This window comes from Panicum virgatum, chromosome 8K (assembly GCF_016808335.1).
Source record: "Panicum virgatum strain AP13 chromosome 8K, P.virgatum_v5, whole genome shotgun sequence".
NCBI classification, from domain to species: domain Eukaryota; kingdom Viridiplantae; phylum Streptophyta; class Magnoliopsida; order Poales; family Poaceae; genus Panicum; species Panicum virgatum.
Window position 1 is genome coordinate 11506574 of NC_053143.1, and position 14068 is coordinate 11520641.

Sequence of the window (14068 nt, forward strand, 5' to 3'; positions counted from 1 at the left end):
CTGCTCGAAGAATAGACTATGCCCTGATTTACGAGTCTTGTATATGGACAAGTTTAAAAATTTAAATCAATTAATTCTTGGGTGCATATCCTACCCTCCTCTTGTTGTATTTATGTACTCCCATGGTGGTATCTGGTAGAGCCCATGGAAGCAAGACAATTGGCCATGCCAAGATTCTCATTTATCTACATTACACATTTCAATGTTACACTTTATATTCGACATTTATATTTCCTATATAATTTCCATATGTAGTTTTTATGACTGACACCTATAGCATGAAAACTTTGCATCATTAGAAAGTAAAAACACAAATAAAAACCTCTATGCATATCTAGATAGACACGTCGTGGAATTTTACATGTGAACAAGCTTTATATTAGGCGAATGGGCCTGTAGCCTAGTGGTTACAAGAGCCTCGGTAGCACCTGAGGTCCTGGGTTCGACTTCTCATAGAAGCGAATATTCTGGCATTTAACGGCTTTGTGCATTCAGTGGTAGGCGACGTTCCCGTTGAGGGCGAGGCGCCTGTGGTGACTTCGTCAATCTCGAGAATTTGTCGGCTCAGTCTTCAAAGATGCTCATAGGGGTAGGGTTTGCGTACGTGTGTTCATATAGGTGTGAGTGTGTGTGCGTTATGAGTGTCTGAGTTGTACTGTGTAATCTCAAAAAAAACAAGCTTTATATTAGAAGAATAGTTTTTTTTGCGAAAGGGGGTTGTATTAAAAACAAAGCACAGTACATCCTTAGAATTTTATAGAAAGCACCCTGGACGAAATGAGAATTACAGCACAGCACCCCCAACGGAGCTCCTGGCTCCTAAGCTCTTGGCCGCCGGTGACGAACACCCCGGCCAACGTCCTTCCGCTCCAGCAGCCGCCGCCGATGAATGCCGTCGCCGCCCGGAGCAAATCCTCCCCCCGAACTGTCAGGAGGCGCCAAGCTTTGGAGAAGCCGCAAGACTCAGCACCACAGACCCGCCATGGCGCATTAAGAACACCGAACGCCCATCGGCCGACTCCTGCTGGTGCCGGAGAAGAAACAGAGCTGCGATTGCCAACTCCACGCGGTGAAGCCCACAACCCAGCACAAAGATCCACCCTCGCCGGCAAGGGAGCCAACGAGCCGGAAGCAAATCCCAACAACAGGGACAAAATCCTCCCCGGCTTTGCAAGAGCAGAGAAGGAACCAGACCTCCAAAGGCCTTCGCCGAGCACGCTACCGTAGATGTCACCATCCTCGAAGAAGAGCTTGAGGATTATTGCAAGCTGGCGCAGCAACATCGCCACCACCACTGAGAACACAAGCTCCGCCACCGCGTTCGACGGCGAGCAAACCCTAGGCGAGACTAGAAAGCTAGCTACCCTATACAAGCTCGCACGGCGAGGGTCGGATCCCCTCATCTCCAGGTCCGGCCGCCGGACCTGGAGATGAGGGGATCGACGAATCGCCGCCGAGAGAACGCGGATCATTCAGTTTTCGCCCCTCTCGACTGTAGCAAGGGAGAAAAAATGGAGCCCCCGATGCTCTAGAAGAATAGTAACTGAAGCCATCTTTGAATGTGTCACAATCCTTAAATTTGCAAAATGAACTTTGTATGATTTATCCTAGTAGAAAATACAAATGCATGCTCTTCTGATTGCCGGTGCATGTCTGCAGTGGAATGTTGTCGAATATCGTTAAGCATTCCCAAATATGAGGGCTACACTTTGGTTACTAATCTATACCTTTGGCTTCTGTACGAAGGGAAAGTACACGAAGGGAAGGTACACACATACGAATAAGTAAATATATATGGGTCTAATACGTATTGTAGTGCCTAATGGGTCCCCACTTTATGGGCCTCTGCGATTTATTGAAATATCGACCTCCTTTACTGAAGCCCATAGATCAATAATTACTGTAATTAAGTTAGTTGGCTAGTATACTTTATTTTATTTATTACCGTCTGTTTGAGTAGGAGGAAAAGCGAAAAGTGGCACTACAATTGTTGATTGACTATTATATTTGGTAGAAAAGTGGCACTAGGTCAATGGTATAGTACACTCGTAGCAACGCCCCTACATTCCCTTTCCATAGAACAAATGTTTTCTCGCACCATCAGAGTACTGTACTACAATTTGCTTTTGTGAATTTGCACGGGTATATAATCATGAGGTGAACAGGCATCATGCAGCAGATCAAGACCTCAAGTCACCCTACCAAGACACGCTTCTGCACGTCCTCCGAGGTTCACCTTACTTCTCGATCATCTTATTCCATCACTTTCTCATTTTGGTTCACAGGTTTCAGTCAATGTATCTTTTTTCCTCGTTTATTGGTTTCAAAGTTCGTGTTGCCCACAGAAATTGTTCAATTTGGTTTTGAGCATCTTGGTACCCAATTTCAGTGGATAAAAGTAGTACAGAACTAAAAAAAATCAAGTTTTGAGCCTTCGGTTTGCTTGGAATTTTATGTGCCAAGCACGCACAAGTTTTCAAGGGTTACTGCAGGTTATAGCGGGCACCTTTCAAAATGTACCAAAATTTTAGAAAACACAGTAGCTAGTATATTGCCATCTACCACCAGACAAAATCTTACCGCTTAACAACGAAATCCTGTGCAAGAAAAACATCACGCAAGTCATCTTAACTTTTTCCCTTTTGGGTATTCTGAGTTGCTGAGATTGACATATGCCAGAGCAATATTGCCACCCAATCCATGCATGCCTGTATTTATTTTCTCTTGCAGAATCTCTCCTGGAGACCAAACAAGCCGTTTGGTGTGCAGATTCAGTTCGTTCCTTCCTGTTTGGGTCCGTCCAGCTAATCCATCATAGCTAGAATTATCTGGTTAGCATGGTTGAGCCAGCTAATTGGATAATTGTTATTTAGCTAGTGAGACGGATTTTTGAAAGGAATCGGGTGCTTGCTGTCTAAGAGGAGGAGGTGAATTAGGCAATCTAAAACCTTAACCTAAGGCTCCAACTAGTTTGCACAAAAACTTAAACTAAAACAAGTTATCTAGATATGCAACTACGGTTATTCTAGTGTGAAAACCCTCATCCTAAAAAAGTATTGCAACCTATAGCCAATCCTAACAAAATACTACACTAAGAAAGTAAAACCGCACAAGTTGCAAGAATAAAATGCGGAAACATAAAGAAGGGGTGAGAGAAAGTAAACTCTTGACACAAAGATGTATCCCATGGTATCTGTAGGTATGTCACCCTTAGTCCACGTTGTTGGAACACTCAATCAAGAGTATCGCTTCTCGGCCATCAAATTTCTTCTGCGGACACCTTGACTAGCTAGCCACCAAGGCTACGCCATCAAGAATTGCACCAAGTTCTTCCCGGCCCCGCTGGCCCCGCTTTCCACTAAGGAGCTTCTCCATGGAAGATGAAGGTCTCCACGTCTCCTGCACAAAACCGTCAACGTCGCTCCACACTAATCCGAAGGGTGGAAGACGTAGCCAGCGAGCCACCAAGACTCCATGGAGGCCAGCACACCAAGATACAAGTGTGGTTCACTCTAGAACAAGCTCACAAGGCTCAACACCTTACTCTTACACTCTTAAGAGCTAATTCTAGCACTAACACTAACAAAGCTTGCGCTAAAATATATAGATGTGATCACTAAGCACTTTGGTGGCTTGGAGGTGTTCTCTGGTGTGTGTATGTGGTTCCTCTAGACTCCAAGAACCTCAAATGACTTGGGGTGAGGCATATATATAGCCCTCCAACTCGACGTAGCCATTTGTAGTTGTGGGGCGTTTTCTACGTACAACATCGGTTCAACTAGTAGTGGACCGTCGGTTCAACCGATCAATAATAACTTGAAACTAGCCGTTGAACTTCCTGACACACTCTGCCACTGACTTATCAACCGTCGGTTAAACCGCTGATCGGGTGCCGGTTTAACCGGTCACACCAATCGAGGCCCACCTAATTGTTGTTGCACTTGTCCTCTTCTGTTGATGTCATTGCACTGACGCCTTGTTCCGTCACACTGTCGATTCAACCGGTGTTGTTCCCTCCGGACAATGCCAAGGTCAATGCACCGACTCTTGTTTCTTGATCGTCGGTTTAACCGGTCCTAAAGGAGTTTCTTGACTTGACCTTCATATATGCTGTGCGCACTTTTTCACTATGTTTTGGGTATCTCGATAGCGAATTGAACGTCTTGGATATGGTTTGGACTCAATCCATGGGACCTAGAAATTCTACAAATATGATCTCACAAACTTGTTAGTCTCGTTGATTATGTTATCACACAATCATCATAATGGAGCCATGTTCCTTACAATTTTAGCAGCGTATTAGCTGGTCACGTTTGGATCCATCCTAGCCAAAATTAGATACCTACCAATTAGCTGGTGGATACAAACAGACCTGGCTATAAACATAAGTCTTTTGTTCCTGAACCATTAGCTTTACTTGTTGAATTGATGGATTTTGATGCTATGGTTTTCATTTGTGGCAGATGGCCGATCAAGTGGGCAGTGCAGCAAGTGGTGGTTCATCAGCGGTGGCAGTTGTCGCGCATATGAACAGTACACCGAGCAGCAGCTCATCAGCAGTAGTATCATGTACTTCTCCGGCAGTACATGTGAACTTAGAGCTCCTGGAACCAGCAACAGCAATACCTGGCAGCGATGTCAGATCGACCCATGCCATGGCTTCAGAGTGTTCAAGGGTGCTGCTGGTTGGAGTAACTCCGCTCGGCAACACCTGCCTCCACATATCCTCCGTCCATGGCCACGACGGGTTCTGCAAAAATGCCGTCAAGATGGTTGGCGACACACCGTCATCTAGTTCATCAGGAGCAGGAGCAGGAGCACCGATGGACGGACGTCTCCTTGAAGCCGCCACATCTGGCGATGCCGAGCGTCTGGCTCTTGTTGAGCACGGCGTGCTGCTTGGGGCCACTCCACAGGGGAACAACTGCCTCCACATCGCCTCCATCCATGGCCACGAGGAGCTCTGCAAGATTCTCCTGACGCTGGAGGTGTCCCGGTATCTCCTCGCTGCCGTCAACGGAGACGGCGAGACGCCGCTGCTCGCCGCCGTGGCCAGGGGCCGCGCCTCTTTGGCTTCTGTTTTGCTCAGGTCCTGCCGCGATCAGCAGCTGGGCGAGGCGATCCTGAAGCAGGACAAGCGCGGATGCAACGTGCTGCACCACGCCATCCGGGGAGGCCACGGGGAGCTCGCGCTGGAGCTGATAGAAGCAGAGCCGGCCCTGTTGAGAGATGTGAACGATCATGAGGAGTCGCCCATGTTCATCGCGGCGATGAGGAATTATGCAGATGTCGTCGAGAAACTGTTGGAGGTTCCTGAACCTGCCCATGGAGGAAGCTGGGGCTACAATGCTCTGCATGCTGCCGTGAGAAATGGCAATGCAGGTGAGACCTAGCTACAGGGTACAGATATATCTTCTTCTTTACAGTAACTTTTTGTTTAGTACCATCATTATTACAAACCCCCAGTTTCCATTGTTCCAATGTTGCTAATCATGTTTAACTTTCATCCCTGGTTTTGCTTTCAGATCTTGCTAAACGGATTATGGATAGATATCCTCTGCTAATCAGACAGGAAACTGAGAATCATCTTACTCCAATACACCTGGCTGTATCTGAGGGCAAAATTGACGTGCTGACAGCACTGTTGAAACATGATCAGTCTTTAGGTTATCTGATCAACACAGCTGGTACTCCACTTCTCTTCATCGCAGCATCCGAGGGCCATGTCGGCGTTGCTCGAGAGCTTCTTAAACATTGTCCTGATGCTCCTTACTGCGACGCAACGGGCTCCACATGTCTTCACGTAGCTGTATTGTCTGGTCAGGCAGAGTTTGTGGAGTTTGTCCTGGCCTCACAACAGCTTCGGCAACTCGTTAACATGTTAGATGGAAACAGAGAAACTGCTCTGCATCTCGCAGTCAAAAAGTGCAATCAGAAGATGGTCGATGCTTTACTGCTCTGCAAAGACATAGACGTCACTGTGCTTAACGGCAATGGTATCACAGCAAACATGGTATTACCAGATGTCGTCAACAAAGTGAAGCCTTTTACCCCGGTGCGTGTGCTTTTCACCCTGTGTCAATTCATTAAAATTAGTCAGAGAATATATAGGGGGCATTCATGGTTTTGTTGTATTTTTTTTAGAAAAAAGTCTAAATTATTACTCTCAACTATAGCCAAAGTCTGGATAACCCCGTAAACTATCGTTTGGTTTATTTTATCCCCCAAATTATGCTCTTTGGTTCAAATTACCACCTAACATATTTTATCTTTTTTCATTTCTCCATGTATAGGTGGAGTTTTAAGTTAAAATTTTACAAGTTGATAGTACACATCATAACACATGTTAGAAAATAAATCATAATTTTTTATTATTATTGTGATATGTTAGAATATTTAACAAAAAATAAACATTGGATTTCAAAATTATATCAAAAATAAATTTGAAAACTATAAAATTTTTCTAAAATATGCATCCTAATTAATGTCCACTATCACCCTGCAAAATTTGAGGTTAAAATTCAACTTGTGTATGGAGAAATAAAAAGAAGAAATTGTATTATGGGGTAGAATGAACTAAATGTCATAGTTTAGGGGGTAAATTGGACCAAGTTATAGTTTAGTGGGTTATCCGGACTTTGGCTATAGTTGAGGGGAATAATTTAGACTTTTTCCTTTTTTTACCCGCTAAAAACATGGTAACAACGTTTTGTAAAAGGCATTACCAATGTTTGCACCTAATTCCAAACATGATTTCACAAATAATTTCAATAAATACATGAAAAAAGAACAATATAGTACAATTGCATCATTCTTTCCTTATTGAGCACTAGACCATTTGAAAAACCATTGTACCAGCTTTTGTAAAAGGCATCGTTTTCATCATTTATAATAGATCGCAGCTGGCCCAGCTGCTACCACTGGTTCACCTGGAGCAACGATGGGAAGAAGTCTCCTGGAAGCCGCCACATACGGTGAATCACTGAGGCAACTGGCTCATGCTAACCCGGACATTCTGCTCTCATCAAACCCACAAGGGAACACCTGCCTCCACATCGCCTGCATCCACGGCCACGAGAGGTTCTGCAGAGAAGCCATCGAGCTGAACCCCACCCTCCTCGCCGCCGCAAACAGGGACGGCGAGACACCCCTGCTCATCGCCGTGACCAGCGGCAATGTTCGGTTAGCTGCTCTTCTGCTCAGCTGCTGCCATGAGCGGCAGCAGAGCAGTGCCATCTTGAAGCAAGACCGGCACGGGTGCAATGCGCTGCACCACGCCATCCGTAGCGGCCAAGGGGATTTGGCACAGAAGCTAATTCGGGCGGAGCCAGGCTTGTCCCGAGCTGTGAACACCAGCAACGAGTCGCCCATGTTCATCGCGGTGAGGAGGGATTTGACTGGTGTCTTTGAGGAACTGATGAGGATTCCCGATTCTGCTCACTGTGGAACCAGGGGTTACAATGCTCTGCATGCTGCCGTTTGTAATGGCAATGGAGGTGAGATCTGCTAAATGCAAACATAGTATACGGACATATATCTTGCTCCCCTGTGCTAAATTTTTATTAGTCGTTTTGGCTTTTCTAGATGCATAACAAAAACTATGCACCTAAAAAACCAAAAGGACTAATAATTTGGGATCGATGGTGTAATCAACTAGTCATGCATGAATGCCAATTTCATTACTAATTCGGACCTTACATGACTTCTTATTGTTAACAACTTTACTAATTATTTGCTTTTAGGTATCGTCCGAAGGATAATGGAGGCACGTCCTTGGTTGGCCAGAGAAGAGGATTTGGCCCAGGTGACTCCAATACAAGCGGCTGCCTATGAGAACAAGATTGACATCCTAAGGTTATTCTTGGAACATGATCGGTCTCTAGGGTATCTGGTCCCCACAAGTGGTGAGCCGCTTCTTTGTACCGCAGCATTTCTTGGCCATGTTGGTGTTGCACGAGAGCTTCTCAACCATTGTCCAGATGCTCCATTTCGCAAATGGACAAACGGTTGGACATGTCTTCACACGGCTGTATTCTTTGGTCATATGGAGTTTGTAAAATTTATCCTAGGGTCAAAACACCTCCGGAAGCTTATTAACATGCGAGATGAAAGTGGAGAAACAGCTCTGCATTTCGCAGTCAGAAAGTGCAATCCGAAGATGGTCGCTGCTCTACTTCATCACCAAGACATAGATATCACAGTGATTAGCAAAACAGGTCAAACTGCAACGTGGGTGTTGTTTAATGCCGCCGACCACGCCAAGACATTAAACTGGGTACGTATATTTTCTCGTGTCGCTGGTCCATTTAAAAACATCATGTAAAATGTATAAACACTTGAATTTATCAATGTATCTTGCCCCATCCATTCATTACGCCCCCGGGCTGCTAGACCCATTCACTACCAATAATTTGGATCATGTGTAGAACTTTACAAACTTGTCTGACGCCACTACTACGCAAACAAACGTTGAGATCCCATAACAACGAAGCATTGGAATTGATGGGACAATTAGTAATATGAAGCAACTTGTATTTGTTGCATCTAACTGATATTGCAATTGTAACATTGTTTAATTCATATTCTTATTGAGCACAATAATGTTTTACCATTCCTTTTCTTAAGGAACATAACAGTGTTTTGTAACATTATTTTTCCTAGTACTAGATTACCACATGCCTGTTTCTGTTCTTAATATTGACTTTTCGCAGAATGAAGTGTATATGCTTCTGCGAAAGGCTGATCCCAAAATTGTAACCTCCACTTATAATCTTCATGGAGCTGTCAAGGATGAAGTAACTAATGCATCAAGAAAGGATGTGAAGAAACTGACTAAAAAGTATACAAGCAATACTTCTGTTGTGGCAATACTCATCGCCACGATTACCTTCGCTGCAGCATTCACCTTGCCTGGAGGATATAGTACTGACGCTGGCAACGAGGGCCATCCCATCATGGCAAGGAAGCTTGCATTTCAGGCATTCTTGATCTCTGACACCTTGGCAATGTACTCCTCACTTGCTGTTGCCTTCGTATGCATCATAGCAAGGTGGGAGGATCTAGAGTTCTTGCTTTATTACAGGTCTTTTACTAAGAAGCTTATGTGGTTCGCATATATGGCAACAACCACAGCATTTGCAACTGGTTTATACACAGTACTGGCACCTCGTCTCCTATGGTTGGCTGTTGCAGTTTGCCTTCTGACGGTTTTATTGCCCGTTCTTACTATGCTGCTAGGAGAGTGGCCTATCTGGAAACTACGATTCCAGTTGCGTCAGAATTTCAAGTCCGAACTCCTCAATATGGTCTAGTCTTGTCATCACCATCCATTATTATTGTTTCCAGCTACTTATTTGTAGTTGCATGATGTTTGGCTGATGATGTGATCTGTTGTAATTTTCATCCCATGTAAACGTTAACCATATATATTAATATATGCTTTGAATACTATCATGTCAAGCTTGGCAGAGAGTGATATTTCGTTTCATTTATGCAACAGGAGGGGATGGAAATCCCTTACTGATTATATATATAAGGATAAAAGCAAATTAAACCTAGGTCCCCAAACTTGTCCCAAAGTTTCTCCTAGCTCTCTAAACTCTCAAATCATCCTTCTGGGTCTCTAAACCGTGTTAAATGGTTCATTCGAGGTCCCAAACATGGCACGTGGTGCCACTTTGGCAAATATTTGAAAAACCCCCAGCATAGTCTTATCTTCTCTGATTTGCTCATTCCTCCCTCTCCAATCTCTCTCTCTCTCTCTCTCTCTCTCCAAGCTCAGGCTGAGCCGAGCTTCCTCCGCCGCCTGTGCTACACAGTACAGGTCGTGCTGGCCGCCGCCGTGCAAGCTGTCTAGGGTACCCTTGTGCCGTGCCCACTGTGCCGGCCGTCCTGGATGTCGTCGTGCCCGCGGCCACCGCGCCTACCATCCAAGGTGCCAGGGTGCCGTGTTGCTGGTCTCCTGCAGCCGCCGCGACGGCCCTGACTTCGGAATCGCGCACCATGAAATTCTCCAGCGTCATCTCAGCTGCAGCCCCTGGCCTCGCTGCCACCGGCAGTAGCGAGAGGGCGAGGAGGAAGCGCGGGCACAGAGGCCCCTCCCCCCGGCGAAGATCTCCTTCCACACCTCTGACGTCAGCCGAGGCAAGCGAGGGCTTCGCCGCACCGTCTCCACTGGGGATGACAGTCTATCCAGGTGGCTGGCGCGGCTCTCACTTTCCGCTCCCTCGGCTTTCAACGATTCAGGATGTCCTCTTGCATTGCCCTGCCAGTGGACGTCGTCGTGCTCGTGGCCGCTGTGCCGCCCGTCCAGGGCCAAGCAAGCTTTGCCATGGCCGGCGGGGCGGAGGTGCTCGAGGGAATGCAGGAGGAGGAGAAGAAAGGGAGAGGGAGAGAGAGAGAGGGACGAGAAAATAGGAGAAGATATAAGACAATGCCGAGGGTTTTTGCAAATGTTTGCCAGCGTGGCACCACTTGCCAGCGTTAGGGACCTCGAATGAACCACTTAACAAGGTTTAGGGACCCATATGAACGATTTGAGAGTTTATAGACTTAGATGGAACTTTGGGACAAGTTAGGAGACCTCGTGTGCAATTTACTCTGAATATAAAAAAAAGAGTGATACTTCGTTTCTTTGGATTTCCTGTAACTTCCATTCTGTTGATGAGGAACATATTTTAGGCTCTATACATAGATCATGTACATTCAGGAGAAACAAGAGCATTGCACAATGGCACCATACTACATAATAATTAAATTATATTTTTCAAGATAGTTTTTTGCTGTGGAACTTATCGATGGAGAGAGCTTGAATTTGAAATAATACATACTTTAGGACGTGAAACAAGAGTACTGAAGCACATCTAGGCCGATAGATGCTAATGGTAAGTTTCGCTGATTAATGACAACCGTATGCAACTAATGTGTGTTTTGAAGGAAAAATCAATAATTGGTTTAGTCTCATATGAAATGTGAAAGGGGACCCCTCAATTCGAAAAAATCATGCGTGCCAAGGACTAAATTCCAAAGATTAAGGACCTTTCTAGTCTCAAGTGTCACAAGGAGATGAAGGACACTTGATTTAGCTAGATTTTATAGTTTCTAGTTCTTGACCGTACTATTAAGAGAGGTTCTTGAGTTAGTAGCTTGATCAAAATTGAGTTGGCCTTAGAAATCTTGCACACTCGCTCAAAAATAGCTCAAGATAGTCAAAAGAAAAGAAACAATCGAAGTAGCAATCAAATCCAAGTTAATTCAGCTGAAAACAAAGAAAAACCGTAGCACCAGTTTAACCGATGCCTTAGCATCGGTGCATCCGACGCTTGACGGAAGAACCGATACCCTGTCGGCCTATCTTTTTTGGATGCAAGCAGAAATTAAGTCAACATACTCTATAGCACCGGATGAACCGATGGTCCCAAGCTAAGCACCAGTGTAATTGATGTACTTTGTTACAGAGAGCAGGTTTGGTGGACATCAACTCGCCTTCCTCAACGGTTGAACCGATGATTCAGAAACAACCATCGGTGCATTAGATGTACTATGTTCCAGAGAGCTTGTTTGAGTGGATCAGATAACTTCTTCAGACCGGTTGAACCGATGCCCTATCGGAGCATGCACCAGTGCAATGACACAAGCCTGGATACTGTGTCAGAACCCCCAACGGCTTCAACCTCGTCTGTTCTTCCGATGGTCACGATTTTTCTGTAGTGGGCTTCCAACGGCTATGTGACCCTCTCCACTCTATATAAGGGCACCCCCTGGCTCATTTAAGCTGCCTTTGATGCATTGAATACTGAGACCACCCTTGAGAAGTGAAGAGAGTGCTTTGAGCAATGAGATGAAGATCTAGAGGTTGATTGTGTTCCAACCTTGAAGAATTCAACCTTTGCAAGTGTAGCAAGTGTGCTTGAGCTAGGGCCAACTGAGTGTAGGTCAAGTGAAGGCTTAGGAGCTTGTTAAACTTGGTGTTTGACGGCACCTAGATGGTCTTGGTGATCGGAAGGTTCTTGGTGAGCTCTTGGAGTGTGTGGGAGTCCCAAGAAGATAAGCTTGTACACAGTGTGAATCTCGCCATTCCGGAGATGGAGATGGAGCATTCTTAGTGATCACTTGCTCCTTAGTGAAGCAAGGGAGCAATACCCTTGTGTGGGTGCTCCAACGTGGATTAGGGGGGAGCGTCAACTCCTCGACGCCACGGGAAAAAATCTGGTTGTCTCGTGTCCCTTGCATTTACTTTCAAGCAATTAATTTTCTTTGCTTGTGACTTTATTCTTGATTGCTTACTCTTGACTAGGACAATCACATGATAGTGTGACTTGTTGCATAAGGATTGATCTTGCTAGTGTGTCTCTCCTTAGGCAAAAATAAACAGATGTGGGCGATCATGAACATGTCACTTTTGGTGATAACTCTAAAGGAAAAGCGGTAGGTTTGGGTAAGGTAGCAATCACCAAGGATCTTTCTATCTCTAATGTGTTGTTTATTGAGTCGGTTAGTTTCAATTTGTTATCTATTGCTCAACTTTATGATTTAGAACTAATATGCACCTCTAGTGATAGTGAGGTTGTAGTGTCAAGCAAGGAGGACAAGAGCTTAATATTCAAAGGATTTTTACATGGTAATATTTATCTTGTTGATTTCTCATCTAATGATGCAAGCTTGGCGACATGTCTCTTCTCCAAGAACTCCATGGGTTGGCTTTAGCATCGCCGCATTGCTCATATTGGCATGAGCCAACTCAAGAAGGCCTTCAAATGAGGTATGGTGATTGGTGTCAAAGATGTTACATTTGACAAAAATAAATTGTGTAGTGCTTGTCAAGCCGAGAAGCAATTTGCATCATCACATCCCATGAAGACTTATTTGTCAACATCAAGAAGCTTGGAGCTACTACACATGGATCTCTTTGGGCCAACCACCTACAAAAATCTTGGCGGTAATCTCTATTGTCTTGTAATTATTGATGATTACTCTAGATATACTTGGACTTTCTTTTTAGAGAACAAGAGCAAGACCATGGGGATTTTCAAGACCTTTGTCAAGCAATCTCAAAATGAATTTGAGTCAAGTGTTATGAAGGTCCGGAGTGACAATGGCACGGAGTTTATGAATACTCAAGTTGAAGAGTTTTGCAATGACATTGGCATCAAGCATGATGGACTACCTGATCTGCTTAGCGAGAGGTCCCGGTACATTCGAGAGTGGGTCCGAGTCTTCTATGCCACTCTGTTCGTTGAGGAGGACCGTCAGTTTATTGATTTCATGTTCCAAGAGAGGCACTGGCGGTTGACTCGTGCAAGATTGGCCACTCTTCTTGGAGTTCAGATAGCAGAGGAGCCTCATTTTCTCCACTACATGGCTTATGGGAACACCGTGCCCCCTCGTCGCTCCCACGAGACAAACTTTTCGTCCGATGAGGAGGTCAGTGTCTAGTTTCAGCAACCGTTTCTGCCTGGTACTCCGAGGACCTCGGATAGACTCACTCCTTTGGCGGACACGATACACTTAGCTTTGAGGAAGAGTCTGCTATTCAGGATTGGCTACAATGAGGGGATCACAACTCTGCAACAGTGTCTCTTACTTCATATCATGACAGGACGAGATTTTGATATTGTGGACTTCTTTATCTGCGAGCTTGAGGACATGATCATGGATGGCATGACCGTGAACAGTCGGCAGCCCTTTGCCCATTGGATCTGCTGGATCCTTGCCCAGCTAGGACAGAATGCTCACATGGATATGCTGCGCAGTCGAGGATGTAGTTTAGGGTCTATTCACGTACTGCTCCTCGTGACGATCGTTGTGGCCCGAGAGGCCAGCGGAGGGCACAGCAGATACTGGATGAGCATGCCTTGGATGAGGGCAGAGTTGCCGCAGATCCGACAGCAGCCGAGGATGATTCACTCGCAGCTGCAGTGGCCCAGCTTCCGCACTACTTGGCCACTGACTCAGAGGACTCGGAGGATGATGAGGACTACATTCCTACTATTTCAATCACCCGAGGTGCCCACGATGATGAGGCAGGAACGTCTAGTGCAGCCAGAGCCCCTGCTCCTCTTGTTTCAGC

At 45.4% G+C, this 14068-nt stretch overlaps 2 protein-coding genes across 2 annotated transcripts; both read left to right on the plus strand.

The window, feature by feature from the left end:
• Window positions 1-4823: 4823 nt before the first annotated feature.
• On the plus strand, window positions 4824-5972 carry LOC120645442 (ankyrin repeat-containing protein NPR4-like). Its single transcript, XM_039922226.1, has 3 exons — window positions 4824-5382; window positions 5526-5803; window positions 5886-5972. The coding sequence occupies exons 1-3, from the start codon at window positions 4824-4826 to the stop codon at window positions 5970-5972; spliced, it is 924 nt and encodes a 307-aa protein (XP_039778160.1).
• Window positions 5973-6934: 962 nt separating this feature from the next.
• Window positions 6935-9311, plus strand: LOC120646155 (ankyrin repeat-containing protein At5g02620-like). The gene is made up of 3 exons (XM_039922853.1): window positions 6935-7496; window positions 7743-8275; window positions 8712-9311. The coding sequence occupies exons 1-3, from the start codon at window positions 6941-6943 to the stop codon at window positions 9309-9311; spliced, it is 1689 nt and encodes a 562-aa protein (XP_039778787.1). The 5' UTR covers window positions 6935-6940.
• The last annotated feature ends 4757 nt before the right edge of the window (window positions 9312-14068 follow it).

Coding starts and splice junctions, on each gene's coding strand:
- LOC120646155 (XM_039922853.1), top strand. CDS start 6,941: ATGGGAAGAAGTCTCCTGGAAGCCGCCACATACGGTGAATCACTGAGG. Junction 7,497..7,742: donor CGTTTGTAATGGCAATGGAG/GTGAGATCTGCT, acceptor ATTTGCTTTTAG/GTATCGTCCGAAGGATAATG. Junction 8,276..8,711: donor ACGCCAAGACATTAAACTGG/GTACGTATATTT, acceptor GACTTTTCGCAG/AATGAAGTGTATATGCTTCT.
- LOC120645442 (XM_039922226.1), top strand. CDS start 4,824: ATGGACGGACGTCTCCTTGAAGCCGCCACATCTGGCGATGCCGAGCGT. Junction 5,383..5,525: donor CGTGAGAAATGGCAATGCAG/GTGAGACCTAGC, acceptor TTTTGCTTTCAG/ATCTTGCTAAACGGATTATG. Junction 5,804..5,885: donor CGGGCTCCACATGTCTTCAC/GTAGCTGTATTG, acceptor TTAACATGTTAG/ATGGAAACAGAGAAACTGCT.